We start from the raw sequence: 20172 nt of genomic DNA, 5'->3' as shown, positions 1-20172 counted from the left end.
GTAGCATTAGATGTGAAGGCATTAAGATGACCTGTGAGAACTCAGTAGTTTCATATTCTGATTAAAAATGTAGAAAGCCTCCAAAGTTATTAAGATCCACATTTAATTTTGTGCACAATAGAAAATACTTACTACATCCAATTTGTGAGAAAATAATGAAAATGTAAAATGTGCAGTATGTGCAATTACTAAAAAATACAGAATAATAACAACATTCAACGCAATTTCTTTTATTTATTTTTAAAGTTTATTTATTTTGAGAGAGAGAAGTGGAGGGAGGGGGCAAAGAGAGAGGGAGAGAGAGAATCCCAAGAAAGTTCCATCCTGGCAGCCCAACACGGGGCTCAATCCCACAACCCTCTGACGATGACCTGAGCCGACACTAAGAGTCAGAAGCTTAACCAACTGAACCACCCAGGTGCCCCCACACGTAGTTTCTTTTAAAAGAAAAAACAAAACCAAACAAAAACCCTAAACATTAATTTTAACATATGGGCATTGTTCTTTTAATTGAAAAGCATCCCAGAAAAACATACCTTATCTCCATCCATAAATCTTTGTTTTTCTGTGATATTTAGTATTTCCACAGGGACATCAAGTTCAGATCTTGACTCATAAGATATGCTTCCATCATCATTGCTCACAACCCTCCCTTTGCGGCCAGTCATCTGAAAAACCAAAGTGTCCTTACAATTAAGTTACCTGATTAAGACGCAGGACACCCAGGACTCCTTCATTAGAGAAACGTGGTGGGGGACAGAAGGGGACGATGAAGCCAGTATGTACTGTGCAGCCTGGGCCGCACAGGCACCCTGGGGGAGAGAACACTGCAATACAATCTCTGGTTTGGAGAAGTTCAGATTCCAGCAGAGAAAGCAGATGTGGGGCAATGATCACAAAGGCTTCATGACAGGTGCAGTAACAGATCAGTGTTGGGTAAACACCAGATACTAAGGATAAGAATTCACTGACTCTAGGAAGACAAATACAGAACAAGGTTCTAAGATCTAAGAGAAAATTAGACACATTATTATGATATCCAAAATAGCACTCATTCCTCAGCATTTTGGAAGTGGCCAAAAGGAACACAAAAAAAAAGACCAAGGAGAGACACAGCCCTGATCGAGTCATATTTACCTCAGCAACATTCTCAGGGCCACCAAGTTCATCAATAAGTTCATCCAGGGTATTAGGAGGGAGGTCTTCAGCTAATTTTTCTAGTTTATCAAGTAGGTCTTTCTTCATCTGCTGGGCTCTTTCCACAGCATCCTGACTTGTTATAAGGCTACTGTTACTGTTGGTGTTACTGTTGGCTAGATAAGGCACATTTGGTAAGAAAAAAAAAAAAATCAGTACAAAGTTTAAATATGTTTTGTTTAAAAAGTACATTTCAGGACAAAGCAAGCTTCCTCTTAAGATACCTGGTGCACTGTTAGGAGCAGGCAAAATTACTGGCGTAGATGAAAAACTAGGTCGTTTTGATCCAAGACCTGATGCTAATAAGGCACTTTGAATAGAATCTGGATCTATACTTTTCTTTTTTTTTTTATCTTTGTTTTTCTTGTGATCTTTCCTGATTAACCAGGGATCTGAAAGTTAAGAAAAGATGTGTCAAATCATTTGTGAATGAAGCAGAATCTTCAAAGGCAGTAACACTTGAATTTTCTGTATTAACTGGTAACTTATAATTGTCACCAGCTACACTGGTCCAGTAGTACATCCAACACACCATAAGATACAATGCCAGAGTTTGAGGTTAAAAAGCACTACACAAAATGGAGGCCACCATCTCCCATAAATGAGATAAACTACCAAAAGACAAACAAGCTTGGGAGTTGTCCACCAAGCAAAGATGAGAATCTGTGCGATGATTTGTACTGCACAGGGAGGGGAAAAAAAAAAAAAAATATATATATATATATATATATACATATATATATATATCCCATTTCAGACACAGAGATAAGTATCCTTTAGTTTATATTTAACCGACACACTTACCGTCTTCGTCATCCTCACTAGACTCATCTCTGAACGGGTTGAAGTCATCATCGTCTCCGGAACTCATGTTTTTTGAGCTCTCATAGTCACTTTCTTCATGGTCAGACGCGTCAGATTCACTCCCACTGTCATCAGAACTGCTACCAGTAAGGCCACCTACTTTTCGTGCTTTTTTGGCTTCTCGGGTTATTTCTTCACCTACCCTCAAACCCCCAAACAAGACAGTCAGCCCAAACACACTATTCTAAATATCCAAAAAATTACATTTAACTCATGAGTTATTCAAATGAGAAACACAGAGGGGGCGCCTAGGTGGCTCAGTCGGGTAAGCATCCAACTTCGGCTCAGGTCATGATCTCATGGTTCGTGAGTTCAAGCCCCACGTCAGACTCTATGCTGACAGCTCAGAGCCTGGAACCTGCTTCAGATTCTGTATCTCTGTGTGTGCCCCTCCCTCGCTCACTTGTGCTCTCTCAAAAATGAATAAACATTAGAAAAAAAAATGTTTTTAAATCACATGAGAAAACAGAGGAAAAACATTTCCTTAAGTGCATAAAATTCACAAGTGTTAACCTTTTAGACTCCCGTAAGAAATCAGGTTAAGTTTAATTATTAAGAAGAAATGAAACATGTCAATACATATCCAAGACTGCCTTTAAATATATGTTTCAAAACAAATTCAGGACAACAGACACAAAACAGAATCTCTGGCATTTTCACACAATCCAACTGCATATCAGGTTGAGAGAACAGACCTAATAATTATAGGTTTATAGAATACTTAAAAAATAAAATACCTTAAAAAAATAACTTACGGAATACTTAAAAAAAATCTATAACACACCATTTTAGAAATCAAACAGGGTGCTGATTTGAATTATTTTACTGAATATTCAGAAAAGAGATCTGGAACAAACCATTAAAAGTTCACATATTAATGGTATATATGGTAAGAACATAACTCAGCAAAGGGAAACGACCACGCGACCATTTAAGAGGCCACTGATTCTAAAACACAGCATTACTTTTTGTGCCACTACCATAAAAAAATGTTCTCAATTATAATAACCAACCCACTTTCAAGCATATTAAAAATGTAGGGGCACTTGGGTGGCTCAGTCAGTTAAGTGTCTGACTCTTGATTTTGGCTCAGGTCATGATCCTAGAGTCGTGGGTTTGAGCCCTGCTTGGGATTCTCTCTCCACCCTCCCTGCCCTTCCCCAGCTCACGTGCTTTCTCTTTCAAAATAAACTTAAAAAATGTGAAAAACATGTACTTACAACAGATAAAAAAAATTAAGGCTCAAGTATCAGCCACTGTGTTTAGAATACACAGCATCACAGACATTCCAATGGAAGTTATCACTGTCCTAGAGAAAGCCTGTGAAGTTAACTTTTGTTTCTTAATGTTTATTTTTGAGAGAGAGAGAAAGAGAGACAGAGCATGAGCAGGGGAGGGGCAGACAGAGGGAGACACAGAATCCAAAGCAGGCTCCAGGCTCTGAGCTGTCAGCACAGAGCCCAATGCGGGGCTCGAATTCACGAATGGTGACATCATGACCTGGGCTGAAGTCAGATACTTAACCGACTAAGCCCCCCAGGTGCCTGAGAAGTTAACTTCTGAAAGCCAAACGTCTTACTAAGCATCTAAACAGAAGCTGAAGTTTGCATATTATAAAATGTCTAGTAAGCACGGAGTGTATTCTTAAAAATAATAAATTAACAAATGACTCTTTAAAGACTGTAAAAACACCATATGTGTGTATGCATATGCAGCTATAACAATAGCAAGGCCCAGATTTTGCTGTGTATTGCCCACTAGCTATGTGAACCTGGGAAGATTCCTTAACCTCTTAATCTTTCTGTGCCTTAGTGTCCTCTGTCTAGAAAACAAAGAGCAAGACCTATTTTCATATGGATCCCTTGTGGGTTAAATGAAACAATGTATGGCCAGTGCTTAATATAGTGCCTAGCACCAAACTGTTCAAGTCCTGATTTAAAACAGGGAGTTACTTGTGTGTTCAAAACCACATAGGCAACAGTGAAAATATACAACTACATGCCAATTTAAGGAAGGCGGCTCAATCCCAAAATATAGCTGCTTCAAAATGCTCAAATTTACACTATTTTCAACATCATTTAAAGAGAAAAAACCCACCTTTCCGCTTCTTCACTTTATTTTCTTTACAAGGACTGTCTCTTGGTGAACTATTGTTACTCGGAGCTGTCAAATCGATTCCTAACAAACTATACAGTTTTTTTCGATCTGGAGCAGGGAAGTGTTTTTCAATTAGTGACTGCAACACTCCTCTGTTTATAGGAGAAAAAAAGTGACAATTAGTGGCTCAGTTTGCCAAATAGTTTATTATATATAAAGTCTTACTGAATATATTTTTAAAATACATTTCCTAAAAAGTAAATACTGTATACTCTGTTCAGTTTTACAAAACAGTGATAATCCAGCTGAAATAACTTTAATATTGTAGGTCAACGCTAACTGAAATAAAGTTCAGGCCAAGCCAAATATGCAATTTTTACATTTTCCGGTAACTACGTTAAAAAGTAAAAACTAGACAAACGTTTTTTTAATAACACATTTCAGGACATATTCTAGTATTATATATATCAATGTATCATTTCAAAATGCAATCAGTGAGATGTAAAACATATACTTTAAGTCGTTGAATGAAATCTCCTGTGTTTACATTCACAGCGTATCTCAATTTGGACTAGCCATTGATAGGCACCCGTGACTAGCTCCTACCATTTTAAACATAGTAATAGGCACATAAGTACAAAAGACAACAGATTAGTAGGTGCATGTTTTGTTTTTAGAAGCAGTTTTGGATTATATCCACCTTAAAAGGAACCACTTGAATATATCGCCTGAGGCAAAAGATAGGTGGGGCGAAGGTTATTTTGCTAATTTTACTACCACAGTTAACATGGCTAGGGTAGGCAAATAAACTGAGAAACGATGTCTAAAAACTTCTTTTTAAAACTCTTTTTCAATATCCCATGATTGCGTGCAATTTTTATACACAGATTACTAAACTGGGGCAAACTCTACTTATTGTTCGTGCGGATAATGGTAATTTCAAACACACAAAGCTGAAACTAAAACAGAAACTAATCCAAGCTGTCACACATTTCCAAGATCTACAAGACAAAAATCATACCCTTCCATTAGTTCAAATACTGGGCACAATATTGTCAAAATGCTTAACAACTGAGCATTCGTATGTTGTTTTCCAAAGGATATACTGTCATGGATCGCACAGAACTGCAAAAACTAAGATCAGAAAAACTTTAATGATGGTACGGATGAATCAAAACGTTTGCCTCCAGGAAATGCGAACACTTAAAACTAATCTAAATAAAAACTTAAAACCAAAAACATTACTTGGCAGTTGAAACAAAATCATTCAATTCTCCTCCACCCTCCTCCAAGGCTTCTAATGTTCTAGCTTCTCCTGTCGACTGCAGACCAATTACGACACACTGGAGAGAAAAACAGAATTATAAATAATACCACGCATGTGGTTTCTTAAGATGTATTTTACATATTTAAAATAGTTAAGAAAAAGGATTTCAAACAAGAATGACCCATTATTGTACATACGTGCTCATTTATTTATTCTGTATATATCTGAGGCATGCTACCATGTGTAAAAAACTTAGCTAGGAAATAGGATTACAGCAGTGGACATAATTAAAGCCCCTGCCTCAGTTCTGTGTACTTCAAGTATATCTATATTTTGCTGAAAAGAAAAAACTGTATGGCAATAAATACCCACATGTCATCAGTAGTTATATCTATGGATGGCCAAATTATAGTGGTTTATTTCTTTATAGTCTTTTGAGCTATCTAAATTCTTTAAAGAAATGTGTATTTTAAAGTCTGACTACATTAATACTTTTACAACTCTCAGAAAGAGCAGGCTTTCCAAGCAGAAAGCCTGAACACACAAGACTAGAAAACATAACCAAAGAATAAATCTATTAATGTGTTCTTCAACTTACTTTTCCATTCTTGATTTCTTCTCGAGCTAGTTGCACAACCCTTTTAACTTTGGATGCTATACACAAGTATTTGAAAAATCTCTGGTGAGCAGACCAGAACTGACCCCACATGGATTTCTTCATGCGTTGCTCAGCATCAATCAGATCTGCAGCTTGCTGAAATCGCTCTCTGGCAATGACCCACTGAAGATACACAATCAACATTTTAGATATTTCATCTGTAAGTGTGAATTATTTAAAAATCACTGATTCGGGGCACCTGGGTGCCTCATTCAGTTAAGCGTCCGACTCCTGATTTTGGCTCAGGTCATGATCTCACGGTTTCTGAGTTCGAGCCCCGCATCAGGCTCTACGTGCACAGCATGGAGCCTGCTTGGGATTCTCTCTGTCTCCCTTTCTGCCTCCCCCGCACCCCACCCCCGCTTGTGTACTTTCTCTCTCTCTCAAAAATAAATAAACATTTTTTAAAAATGACCGATTCAAGCAAAATAACGTTAGGCACAAGACTACTTAACATTAATTTAATAAACCAACTTCAGTAGCTTGGGAAGCTCTAAACAAATGTTTTTCAGGATGTTCACAGTTGCCTCGAAACTCTTCTTAGCAACTACAGTCATTTTAGGGAATAGTTACACTGTAATTTTAAAACTATGCGACTTAAATAAATGGCTTTTTAAAAAGTTTATGCATTTAAGTGATCTCTACACTAAATGTGGCTTGAACTCATAACCCTGAAGATCAAGTCACATGCTCTTCGACTGAGCCAGCCAGACACCCCATTGTAAATAGCTTTTTTGTGTTGTTTTATTTATTTATATTTACTTGAAAGAGAGAAAGCGCGCGTGCACAAGCGGTGGAGAGAGGCAGAGGGGGAGAGAAAGAATCTTAAGCAGGCTCCACACCCAACATAGACCCTGATGCGGGGCTCGATCTCATGACCCTGGAATCATGACCTGAGCCGAAATCAAGAGTCAGACGCTCAACCGACTGAACTACCCAGGCTCCCCAATAGCTTTTTTCTCCTAATAAATTACTTTAACAAAGAGAAAGCTTAGAAAATTAGGAAAGTAAGGATCTGGTGATTTATCTGTTGTTTTACAGCAAAATATACTCTTGTGGGCTGACAGACATTAAAAATACTAGGAATTAAGAAATAACTTCTCACCAGCTTGACTGCTTTGTTATACATTTTCACATAGCTCTGAGAAAGAAGAACTTCCTCAATTTTGAAGGTCACTCCAGTAAAGCTCAGCTGTCGAGCAATGTACATTCCTCTAAGTTTCATATCCATAGCAACTATTTCCATGGCACCAACACCTCTGAATAAAATTAAAACACACAGTAACTATCATTAAATATAGTAGGGCTTTAATATAAGTGGAAAAGGTTTTAGCAGTAACACCTCTTTTAAACTGCAACTGAGAACAAACAGCGTATACCGTAAACTACATTACCTCCGTTCTACTGCTTGGATAAAATCACTGAATTCTCTAAATGGAGTTCCCTCACCCCATATTCCAAGACGGTTCATATAGGCCATGTTTCGTGGTTCAGAAGCACCTGAAAAATCCCAAAACAAAACATGTTATAGCTGAATAAATAACTCACACATGTATCTTTCAAATAAAATAACAACTCACCAGTGGCACTAGCATAAACAACTCTGGCCTTTGGCAATTTGTTCTGAAGCTCTAAAACTGCCAAGCCTGTCTTGGTTGGCTTCGAAGAACCAACAGGACATAAGTTTTTTGCTTTATGGCATTCATCAAAGACTATCTGTACAGAGTGAATTAAGGAACACATCACAGTAGCAAGTATTTCTAATCTTTAAAGAAGATTTAACTTTTATTTCCTTAAGGTCTTGGGGAACATCCCAAATTTCTGTGGTAGAGGAGTGGGCCAAGTTCAAGATAATCAGGAAGGGAGAGTTGCCACGGATAATAAGCCCCTGAGCATTAACTTTTTAAAATAATACCAACATACCCATCATACAGCTTTGTAAAACCTATAACATTTTACCTTATTTGCCTCAGATTCTTTTTAAGATCACAAACATAAATGAAGCCCTCTACGTGCCTCTCTTTGACGTAACCCCTCCCTTTCAAGTCTCAGAGGCAACCTCTCATTTGGGTATTTCTCTTAACCTGATATTTAATTCTTGATTAGAATGGAGGAAAGGATCCACCCTGGCAAGAAAGGTCCACCACACAATTTTGGCAAATTCTCTAAGTAGAAGTAAAATTGGTAACTAACTTAATGAGCATTTTAAAAACTGGCATTCCTCATGCAGGACAGCAAAAGGTTTGCCATGGGTAAATAGGTTTGAACATCACTAAGTTCAGTTTTTTCCCCTTAGTCGTCTCAGGTGCTTTACTATATCAATATGCACCGTGAATCCCCAAAAAGAGGAATATAGCATTCATCACGTCCCACACCTCTTAACATTTCCCTAAACCAGGAGCTTACATACTGGCCTCCTATATGGCAGCTACAAAACAGAATCAACTTTCTGACCCCTTGGATGCTGAGCTATCCTAAAAGCTCTCATCCCAGCAATTGCAGTTAACCTCAGGATGTAGTTTTCCAAAGGTTTACTCTCACATGCACTTTTGTGTCATTAAAAAACATAAAAACATTTATTGAAAAGGATACCACTCCATCGAAGTCATCACCACACCAATGCAGAAGTTGTTTTAATCTAGTTTTGTATTTACCACCAGACTGACTTTCACCAATAAGGGAAGAATAGGTAGCAAAAATAACACCCTTTTTCACGCTCCCGTTATGTTTGGAAGAAATTTTTCCATATTTAAACTAAAAAAGAAAAAAGAAGTTATAAATATACTTTTTTCTCTGAAACATTTATCTTACCTAAGCTTCTATAGCAGGAAACTGGTGAGTCTATCATGGGTTTTAGGGAAGTCAAAGGACCCCTAAGACCATACACAAAATTTCTTCTACGTACGTATACACACACACGTACCATTGTATGTATGTACGTACACACACACATAACTTCATGACATAAGGATCCAGTTTTCATCAAAGTCTCAAAAACCTTGTTTTTTCTGAGAGAGTGCTGGCAGCGGAGGGGCAGAGGGAGAGGAAAAGACTCCCCTAAGCAGGCTCCACACCCAGCAGGGAGCCACCCAGGCCCTCCTCAAAAAACTTCTATCGGGGCGCCTGGGTGGCGCAGTCGGTTAAGCGTCCGACTTCAGCCAGGTCACGATCTCACGGTCCGTGAGTTCGAGCCCCGCGTCAGGCTCTGGGCTGATGGCTCGGAGCCTGGAGCCTGTTTCCGATTCTGTGTCTCCCTCTCTCTCTGCCCCTCCCCCGTTCATGCTCTGTCTCTCTCTGTCCCAAAAATAAAAAAAATAAAAAAAAAAAACGTTGAAAAAAAACTTCTATCAACAACAACAACAAAAGATTACAGGGGCTCCTGGGTGGCTAAGTCAGTTAAACATCCTACTCTGGATTTCAATTCATGTCATGATTTCGCCCCCATGGGATCAAGCCCCGCATGGGGCTCTGTGCTGGATGTAGAGCCTGCCTAAGATTCTCTCCTCTCTCCCTCTGTCCCTCCCATTACTCCCTCTCTCAAAAACAAAACAAAAAGCCGCAAGGTTATAAACCAAGCTCCCCTCTAAGAAAAAAGTCACGATATTCATTTTACAAATATTTATCGTGCACTTGCTATATGCCAAGTCACTGTCAGTCCTGTGTCATATAATAACGAGCTATGCCGGTCAGTTTTTTAGTTTGAGCTGTCGGTTATCAATTCAAGAACCGGCACCACCAACCCACTCAGTCATACCCCACCCCAAAAAGCCGATGATGAGCAAGGCGACACTGAACCAACTTAGGGCCACAGGGAATGCTTGTCCTTACTTATTTTCAAAAGGCTAACGGGGAGGCACCTGCAGGAACCAGGTCTGTCTATTCCACCCTGGTAACTCCAGCAGTTGGTGCACAGGAGGAGGTCAGTAAGGGTTTGCTAAATGAACATGAAGATTCTTATCACAGTAAACTGCTTCAGATACCTACCCACATTTTCTTCCACTTGACAGTATTGTTCTTACATAAACGCAGGTACAGATACACAAATCTACCAGACAAATCTCCAAATCACTCTCCAAAAGTCAACAATTCCCTATGTGCTGTGATGGGCACACTACCTGTCCACACGGCTTTACTACAGTGCACCCTTCCACACACAGTTGTGAGCTTCAGCATATAAAGTCACCTCAGAAACAAAGACCAACACCGAAGACTGAGAATAAACTCCGTAACGACAGAGACAAGGCCTATTTTGTTTGTCACCACCCAACCGTACCTGGCACAGTAGCTGACGTACGGTAATCCACAACCCAATGAGAATGGCCAGCCCTCAACTAATGCTTTCTGTAAAATAACTCACTTGATCTTTGTAACTCTACAAAGTAGAACCTGTTATTATTCCAATCTCACAGATGAATCAATATTTACTGAATGACTAACTGAATAGAAAACTTTCATACCTTATTTAATGAATGAACCAAAATGTTTTTTGCTCCAATATCCCTCAAATCTCTTTCAGCATCATACTTCAAGTCATTTGAAACACTGAACCTGCCACATAAAAAAGAAAAAAACACACACACACACACAAATTAAATGCAAATTCCATCAATCCAGCAGTACTCAGGATAAATAAAACCAGGCCTCGACACTTAAAAAATACACCTACTCAGTAATAAAACCCATCTCACATGCGTAAGTAATTATTCACAAAAGAAAGCTTACACAGTCTTTGGCACTTACTTACCATAATGCTCTTTTTCTACTCAACAAATAATTTTCATAGATGATTCCTGCTATCGTCCTTCCTTTTCCTACACCAGCACCATCACCTATTAAGAAGCCAGCACGATCTCCATTAGGTAGGAATGTTTCATGTTGCTAAAAAAGAGAAAGTTGATAATTAATCTACTCCTTCAAATACCTTAGTCATCAGTCTTTTAAACAGGGAAATATTAATGTGATTTATGCGTATACAAACGACATACGCTTTGGCTTAGTATGAATACTTTCTTTATATTTACTAAGTATTGTTTCTTGCCACACTCACATGCACCAGGTAACTGAAGTCAACAAACTGGTGAGCTTCTCCCATACCTGTTTCAATGCTTGCAGAGTCAAATACAAACTTTTAATCACACATAAACATGGGGGATGGTTACCTGTTTGGCCATTACTTATTTTACAGAAATGGAGTAAGACAGAAGCCCTCTCAAGACAACTAGCATAACTCTAATTCATGGTTTTAAAAGACAGTACCATACCCATACACTAATACCACAGTTTATTCAAACACCCACAAGGGTATGGGCTTTTAAGTCTTTTCCAGCATTCTACCACCAAAGTTAAAAAAGCTGCAACGAATAGTCATCCACCAAAAACAAAAACAAAGTCAACCACCCATCTATCCATCTCCTTAATATATATGTTCTCAATCTAATAGTTCTGTCGAATAGACTTCCAATAATACACTTGTTAGGTCAAAGGATATATGTTATTTTTTCAAGCAAGTTCTGCGCCCAGCGTGGGGCTTGAACTCGTGACCCCGAGATCAAGAGTTGCATGACTCCAAGATCAAAAGTTGCATGACTGAGCCAGCCAGACGCCTTAAGATATATGTATTTTTAATTTTAATACACATTCCAAAAAGGCTGTAACATTTGTCATTTCTAGTAGAAACGCGCACCTCCTGAATCCATGCTACCTCTTTAATTATCAGACACGTGAAACTTCTATAAAAATCACATTCACAAGTTTTTCATGCAAGGAAAACTTAACCTTTGCATTAAAACAACTGTATTATATGGACCAGCATTCAAAGATAAATATTGTATGTAGCTACGAAATATTATTGCTTACCTGTGCTGCATAAGTAATTGCCTCAAGCTGTAACGCTGATAACCAGCCATTATCAATGGTTTCTTCAGAAATGGATGTTTTGTACCAAACATCAGGAGGAGTAACACTGGATAAAGAACTAGTTTCCACTACAGCATCTGGATGACGTAGGCCAATTTTTACTGAACGAAAAATTAAAAAAACTCCATTTTAATTTTTCTAGGTAATAACACTTCCAGTTTTATTATATGATATTGCCATATTTTTCCTATCATAGAAAAAGTAAAAGTAAATAAGTAACTATACACTTCAGGATTCTATAAAGGCATTGATGGGTGGTAAATTACTATTTAAATTTGACTAAAAGGACCTATTTATCAAATACTCATGCTTTAAATAAAGACCCGCTGATTAAAAAAGTCTAGAAAAATATGGACTTGGTTCATACCATCAGGTTCTCCAATAGCAACAAACACAATCCTAGATTTGGGAATTTATTTGAATGAATCACTCCCTTGCATCAGTGAAACAAAAGTTTGGAATGTAATTTTATTTTGAAAGGGATTTTAATGGAAATCTTGGCCATAAAATTAAACAGCAACTAATTCCCTAAAATGCATTATGTGAATAGCTTTATTTTTTTTTTTTATTTTTGAGACAGAGAGAGACAGAACATGAACGGGGGAGGGGCAGAGAGAGAGGGAGACACAGAATCGGAAGCAGGTTCCAGGCTCTGAGCCATCAGCCCAGAGCCCGACGCGGGGCTCGAACTCACGGACCGTGAGATCGTGACCTGAGCTGAAGTCGGACGCTTAACCGACTGAGCCACCCAGGCGCCCCTATGTGAATAGCTTTAAACAGAGATCAGCAAACCTTTTCTATATATGGTCAGACAATAAATATTTCCAGCTTTGCAGAGTATCTGGTGTTACTGAACATCGGTATTGTAGCAAAGTAAAAGCAGCCATAGCCAATAAATAAATAAACTCACGCGCGTGGTTATGTTCCAATAAAACTTTATAAAAACAAGCAAAAGTCCAAATTTAGTTTGCTGACTTTGGTTTCAAGGGCCACGGATAAACTCTCAATCCTTTTATGAACTATTATGGGTGGGAGGGGGAAACTACCCATTTCGGATACCACAACCTGAAGTTCGTAGTTTAAAAATTTATACAGGTATGTAAGTATATGTGTATGTATTATTTTTAAGTAGCTTCCACATCCAACGTGGGGCTCGAACTTACAACTCTGAAATCAAAAGCTACATGTTCTACCAGCTGAGCAAGCCAAGTGCTCTTTAAAGTTCGTCAAAAAACAATTATTTTAACCAATTTGACAGTAAATTTCATATATTAAAAAAATAAAAAATAAAAAAAAATTAAAAAAACCAATTATTTTTACTGTATGTTCACTAACTTGGATTTCAATTAAAAAATAAAATTTAATTAAAAAAATTGTTTTTCTTTTACTTCTAAAGTTCATTTTAGGGGCACCTGGGTAGCTCCGTCAATCAGGTGTCTGACTCCTGGGTTTCAGCTCAGGTTTCAGTTCTCACAGTTTATGACATTAAGTCCCGAGTCGGGTTCTGTACTAACACCATGCACCTGCTTGGGGGTTCCCTCTCTCCCTGTCCTTCCCTGGCTCGCTCTCTCAAAATACATAAACTTAAATAAATAAATAGAGACACCTGGGTGGCTCAGTAGGTTGAGCGTCCAATGTCGGCTCAGGTCACGATCTCATGGTTCATGGGTTCAAGGCCCCACACATCCAGCACTCTGCTGTCAGTGTGGAGCCCGCTTTGCATTCTCTATTCCTCTCTCTTTCTGCACCTTCTCCTGTCCCACTCACATGCATACACGCTCTCTCTCAAAAATAAACATTAAAAATTGGGGCGCCTGGGTGGCGCAGTCGGTTAAGCCTCCGACTTCAGCCAGGTCACGATCTCGCGGTCCGTGAGTTCGAGCCCCGCATCAGGCTCTGGGCCGATGGCTCGGAGCCTGGAGCCTGTTTCCGATTCTGTGTCTCCCTCTCTCTCTGCCCCTCCCCCGTTCATGCTCTGTCTCTCTCTGTCCCAAAAATAAATAAAAAAACGTTGAAAAAAAAAAATTTAAAAAAATAAACATTAAAAATAAATAACTTCTTTTTAAATGGCCAGAAAATTATGGGAGCTTGAAGTCCATACACAGTTGGTAAACAGATTTTTTAGTTCAAGTGGTAATATTAGTGGCTTTTTATAGAAACTCAGAGTACATAAAAGATTCTAGCCATGTGTATATTTTTTCCATCTTATCACCACCATATAATGAGAGTGAACATTTTTTTTTTTTTGAGAGGGAGGGAGTACATGCTCGAGGCAGGAGGGAGGTGGGGAGAGGGAGAATCTCAAGCAAGCTCCATGCCGAACTGAAGCCCCACTGGGCTCAAATGCACAACCATGAGATCGTGACCTGAGTGAACCTAAATCAAGAGTCGGGCACTTAACCAACTGAGCCACCCAAAGTGAACATTTTTCTACCAAAGTTAAAAACTATTAATTTTCAGTTTGACATAGTACAGTGGTCACTAAAAAAATAAAACATGGTTGTTATGCCAAAAAGGGAGAAATGTTAATGTACACTATTGAAATAAATAGCACATTGTATTTTTAAGATTCCCATGCTTTTGTTTGCATAAAGTATATAAAGCTAAGGTACAGACTTACGCCTCTATAATTCACTATGATTTTATACCTGCTGCTGACATGAGCAAAATTAACTTGAAACAAAATAAAGCCCAAGCTTTTTTCCTCTTAGTTTTAAAGGACTTCAACCCAAAACAGTTTTAACTTTCTGTAGGAAAAAATACACCAGTAAAATTTTCACCTAGATATTTTAAAACCTGTAATAGTTTAAAACAGATTATAAGGCTCACACTTGTCAAATTCCAAGGTACCCAATATTGATAGATCCTAATCAGTAATAACATGTGTGGGAAAGTTACTTAAGTTCAAGAGGAACCCAAAAGTCTTTCATCATTTTGACAAATCCCAAAGACATACGTTTTATTGGCATATATTCTGCGTAGGTTTCTGCATGACCCATTTCTTCTTCATCTTCCTCCTCTGGTTCATCTTCCTCTTTCACAACAGGGACCTTCTGTAACATAGAGCATAATCAGAGACTGGAGGTCCAGCCAACACACAGGAAAACTCCTCTGTAGGAACACTAGCAATCTTCAGTCTTGGAAACATGACATTCCTCTTCTATGTTCCCTCAAAGCTGGATCATACTTTGGTTCTTCCGTGCTTCTCTGATGAGCAAAGATAATCCATGCCCTACTCTCAGCTCTAACGCACCGCTGGGTCACGTCAGGGCTCCACCTTCCTTCCAGTCACTACCTCTCAAACTACTCTCCCCTTTGCCTACCACCCTCCCTGATGCCCAGAACTCTTTCTAACCTTAGTCCTTGTCAGTTCCAGGAAGAGAAGGACCAAAAGGCTTAGGAAGGAAGGTGGATGAGCCCCAGCAGCTCATCCTACAACATCAATGGCAGAAACCACTGAAGCCACACATCCCACCCTCATTTTAGCGAACCTTCACGTCACCTGTCTTCTCTCCCTCGGACACTGAAACTAAAACCCCAGAAAACTCTGGATTTAAAGGTTCTTCTGAAGGACGGAGCGTTTACTTCAGACATCTGTGGCTCCACAAACACAACAATCACATATAAGAAAGTCTTATCACTTACTCTCTAATCCTTGGCACACGTGAAAATGAAATGGGGAGCTATTAGTTAAGTACACCAGGAAAACTAGAATAAAGCCAGACTGTCCTAGACAACTTGTGTGAATGGTTACCAATCACATGTTCCTTTTTTTCTTCACAGAATCTTAAAGGAGGAGCGGTAGGGAGAAATAGGGGAATAGAAAGCCCCTGAACAAGCCTCTTTTCACTACAAGTAAACCAACATCAAAGATATTTATTAATGTGCTTGTTCAAGAAAGACTATAGAGAAAAATCTGTGAAATCCAGTATATCCAGAAAAGGAGGGGGAAAAAAAAAAAGAGAGAGAGAAGCCAGTCAGGCCCTACAGGCAACGCCAAGGATAACAAAACATCGAAAGGTAAGGACAGGCTCTTCGATTTCTTTATATTTTGTCTAGAGTTATGATGGCAAACAGATGCTCAATAAAAGTGGGAAGGAAGAGGGAGATGGTAGATAAACATCCAATCAACATCAATCCATGGAATCCTTAGGAAAAAAATCCAAAAAAGTTCCGAATGTTCTTAGAAAGTATGCCAAAATAAAACTCAATTTCAGAAACCGGAGACAAAGTGGGGTTGGCAAAGAAACACATACAAATCCTCATTCTGCTGTTAATTTGTGTGGCCTTGCTTAAATCACTTAAATTCTGTGTCTTCCCCATCCCACCTTCAGCCCTTTCCTCACGTTATCAAATAAGACTAGGGGACCTGGGGAGCTCAGTGGGTTGGGCTTCCGACTTCAGGTCATGATCTCCCAGTTTGTGAGTTCAAGCCCCATATCGGGCTCTCTGCTGTCAGTGCAGAGCCCGCTTCAGATCCTGTCCTCCTCTCTCAGCTCCTCCCCCACTCATGCTCTCTCTCTCAAAAATAAATAAAACACAAAACATTGAAAAAAAAAAAAAAAAAAGAATGCATACTATGCTAAATGACCAGCCTCCTTCCTTCTCCCTCTATCTTATCTTCCCTTACCTGAATTAAAAAAAAAAATCACCAAGAGTGTTAACTGGAAGATAAGCTGGTCTACTGTCTGGTCACAAAATCCAGGGACAGACAGGTAAATTTCAAAGCCAATAAAAAGGCAACTGAGCTTGTCCCCAAGCTTCAAGTCAAGGAGATAAATGAGGGGGAGTGGGGAGACTGTGGTACCTGCAGAACGCCCACCCAACACACAAAGTCCACGTTCCTACTCAGCCAGGAGCCTGTGTAGGTGGGAATGTGGGCCCATGGTCGTCAGGTACTCCTGTTTTTCAGGAGAACCTGGAAATCAGAGGATTTTTATGTGGTAGCAACAAATTCAAATTTTTTCAAAATACTGTGGAGTCCCACCCAACAAAACACATCTGTCAACTGGCTTTGGTCCACAGTCTACCAGTTTGTGATCTCTGCCAGAGATACAGATTTTTTTTTTTTTTTTTAAAGTAAGCTCTATGCCCAGTGTGGGGCCAGAACTCAAGACCTCAAGATCAAGAGTCACATTGGGGCGCCTGGGTGGCGCAGTCGGTTAAGCGTCCGACTTCAGCCAGGTCACGATCTCACGGTCCGTGAGTTCGAGCCCCGCGTCAGGCTCTGGGCTGATGGCTCAGAGCCTGGAGCCTGTTTCCGATTCTGTGTCTCCCTCTCTCTCTGTCCCTCCCCCGTTCATGCTCTGTCTCTCTCTGTCCCAAAAATAAATAAACGTTGAAAAAAAAAAAAAATTTTAAAAAAAAGAGTCACATGCTCCACGGACTGAGCCAGTCAGGCGCCCGTTAGATGTTTCTTTCTTTTTTTTTTTTTTTTTAAAGTTTACTGGTTTTGAGGGAGAGAGAGAGAGAGGAGGGATGGAGAGAATGAGTAGGATAGGAGCAGGCAGACAGACAGACAGAGAGAGAGAGAGAGAGAGAGAGAGAGAGAGAAATTCCAAGCAAGCTCCACGCTGTCAGCACAGAGCCCGACGTGGGGCTTGAACCCACAAACTGGGGGATCATGACCTGAGCCAAAGCTGGATGCTAAACCAACCGAGCCACCCAGGTGCCCCTCTTTTTTTTTTAATATTTATTTCTGAGAGAGAGAGAAAAAGCACGAGCGGGGGAGGGGCAGAGAGAGAAGGAGACAGAGTATCTGAAGCGTGCTCTGTGCAGAGAGCCCCATGCAGGGCTTGAACTCACGAATCGAGAGATCATGACCTGAGCTGAAGCCACCCAGGCACTCCCTGTTAGAGGTTTCTTAACTGCAAGGACAACAAAGAACTTCTGGCATATTATGGGCAAACATAAGCTGAACTGGGAACCTGAGTACTACATACATTTTTTAAAGAAAAACGCAATCTCAGGGTACGTAGGTAGCTCAGTTGGTTAAGTGTCAGACTTGGGTTCAGTCATGATCTCCTGGTTCATGAGTTCGAGCCATGCTTGGGATCTTCTGTCCCCCATTCTCTGCCCCTCCCTGGCTGGTTCTCTCTCTCTCAAAAATAAACTTAAAAAAAAAATTAAAAAAAAAAAGAAAAAAGAAAAACGCAATTGTATTTTCTAAAAATCAACTTCCATGTAAGTTGCTGGCACACAACTATTAAGTAAACTGGGTCCGGCCAGCATTCACTCTCCTAGTCCCTGTTCAAAACCTCAGGCACAGACGGCTGCGCTGTGTCTCCAGTTCCTTATTCCGTCCCCAAGTCTTAGCAATCCTCTGGTATTGTTACATGTTTTCCTTTTGTTCTTCCCTCTCACCTTGTTCCAATCATTCTCTTTGTAGTCCCCCAGGTTTAATTTCTAATACTTCCTTCTGGAGTACTTAGCCAAAGGGTCTCCCCCCCACCAGCCCATCCTGAGTCACTAACAGGATCCTCCACTTCCGGTGGCCCCGACTGGTGCTGCACCAAGTCCAAATCTTTCAAACTCAACTCAGAACCCTCCAAAGTGCCAAATCCAACTATTCGAACTTCCTCATGGCTTACGGTCACCTAAACATATAGCCACCGCCTCTGTGCCAATGCATTAGCTCCCTTCCTAAAATGCCCTCCTACAGTCTCTCCAAACTCAACACCCAATCTCCATTATATCTCTGCCACAAAATGAAATCGTCGCAGGCCATTTGAGTCCAGGGAGACCTCCTCTTCCTCCAAAGTCATAACCCTAATTGTGACTGTCCCAATGTACTTTTTGCTGTACCTTCTATTACCACTTACACCATGTGCTTGTCAAACTGTGTGATTATGGAAGGGGGAACCACGTAGCATACCTCTTGAACAAACCCACCACGCACATGCAGTGTTAGACACAGCAATGAAATAAATGTACAGAATTAGTTAACCCAAAACATACAACATTTCCAAACTATAAGGAAAAAGATTACTTGTAACTAGAACATTATATGATCTGACAGCTCAGAACTAGCCATACATGCAAGTTCAATCCTAAAATGGACCGTTATCCAACACTTTTGGTTAACTCGCATTGTCTTTGTCTACCAGATGAGATCCACAAAAAAAGGATGTGAGGACCGCGTGTAATACTACACCCTATCAAATATGCAAGTTATTATCACCTTGTTCAGTAGGTTAGTTTACTGCAGTGAGATTTAATGCTTACTCATTAGTTTATGCAGTTGAGTAGCCCCCCTTCACCCCAAAAAAGTTTTCTGAGGGTTGTTTTAGAGTACTTTTAGCCAAGTGTACTTCCATAACACAATACAGATACAGCTTTTAAAACTCACCATGGTTGGGGAAAAACTCCTCATTTTCATGTCGTTTATCCATATTCTCGCTACTTCTTTATTCGAAGACTCCTTCTTTACTGTACCATTGCTTACATCAGCTGAGGGGGAGAGTCATTACATTTTAGAACGATTTCTGAATTTCTTTTCCAACAGTTTTTTAAAAACTCAGTAGTTTACCCACTTCACAAATGAAAAAATACCGATCTGCTTATCACTACCTTAAATTAAGCATAAGGATAAAAACACGCAAGGCAATGTGTTATCGTGGAGGTAAGAATTAACCTTAGAAAACAAGTTACCTTAAACGGATATGCGTGTACAGGAAACGTGAAAACTATCAAAAAGACACCTTAATCAGAATATCTGATAGTTTCTTTCAACACAAACACCAAGAGCTAGCATTACTTTGGGACACTTCACTTGGTTCATCAAAAAACCCCACAAAACTTGGTATTATCACCAAGACAGAATCAATCTCACCTGAGTTGATGATACTTGCTTTCAAGGCAAAATAATTCTTTCTTGGAAGGAAAAAAGAAAAAAATTTGGAAATTCTACGTTCCTCCTCTCCTCAAAGATCCGAACAATGAATTTTTTCTTCTTCTATACCAGTGGTTTGCAAACTCTTTTTACACACAGCAAGAGAACTGAATCCTTCAACTCGAGTACTAGGCCAAGGAGAACTTCTTGACTGAGGAGTCTAGAGCCCCGTAACCAGCCTACATCCCTGAAGTGCTCGCTTCAGGTACCTGGGATCCTTGAGACCACAGTGTGACAATCACAGCAGGAGGACTGACCGGATCGGATCTATTCTACCAAAAG

At 39.7% G+C, this 20172-nt stretch overlaps 1 protein-coding gene across 4 annotated transcripts in view; it reads right to left on the bottom strand.

Annotated features, from left to right (window-relative positions):
- Positions 1 to 20172, bottom strand: part of SBNO1 (strawberry notch homolog 1) — a 59120-nt gene that overhangs the window by 24538 nt on the left and 14410 nt on the right. For 3 of the 4 annotated variants that reach the window (XM_078435902.2, XM_078435904.2, XM_078435901.2), the window contains 16 exons: positions 19348 to 19448; positions 14956 to 15052; positions 11940 to 12100; positions 10828 to 10961; positions 10541 to 10631; positions 8676 to 8837; positions 7664 to 7799; positions 7478 to 7583; positions 7189 to 7342; positions 6024 to 6206; positions 5404 to 5501; positions 4159 to 4310; positions 2002 to 2199; positions 1422 to 1589; positions 1138 to 1313; positions 537 to 668 (listed from right to left, as the gene is read on the bottom strand). In XM_078435902.2, the coding sequence (XP_078292028.1) occupies positions 537 to 668; positions 1138 to 1313; positions 1422 to 1589; positions 2002 to 2199; positions 4159 to 4310; positions 5404 to 5501; positions 6024 to 6206; positions 7189 to 7342; positions 7478 to 7583; positions 7664 to 7799; positions 8676 to 8837; positions 10541 to 10631; positions 10828 to 10961; positions 11940 to 12100; positions 14956 to 15052; positions 19348 to 19448 (2249 nt within the window). The remainder of the gene's footprint in view (positions 1 to 536; positions 669 to 1137; positions 1314 to 1421; positions 1590 to 2001; positions 2200 to 4158; positions 4311 to 5403; positions 5502 to 6023; positions 6207 to 7188; positions 7343 to 7477; positions 7584 to 7663; positions 7800 to 8675; positions 8838 to 10540; positions 10632 to 10827; positions 10962 to 11939; positions 12101 to 14955; positions 15053 to 19347; positions 19449 to 20172) is intronic. The other variant, XM_078435903.2, reaches the window with a different exon arrangement.

The sequence above is a fragment of the Panthera onca genome, chromosome D3 (genome assembly GCF_046562875.1).
Source record: "Panthera onca isolate mPanOnc1 chromosome D3, mPanOnc1 haplotype 2, whole genome shotgun sequence".
NCBI classification, from domain to species: Eukaryota; Metazoa; Chordata; class Mammalia; order Carnivora; family Felidae; genus Panthera; species Panthera onca.
Note: the sequence above shows the minus strand (reverse complement) of the source record. Positions and strands in the feature narration are given on the sequence as shown.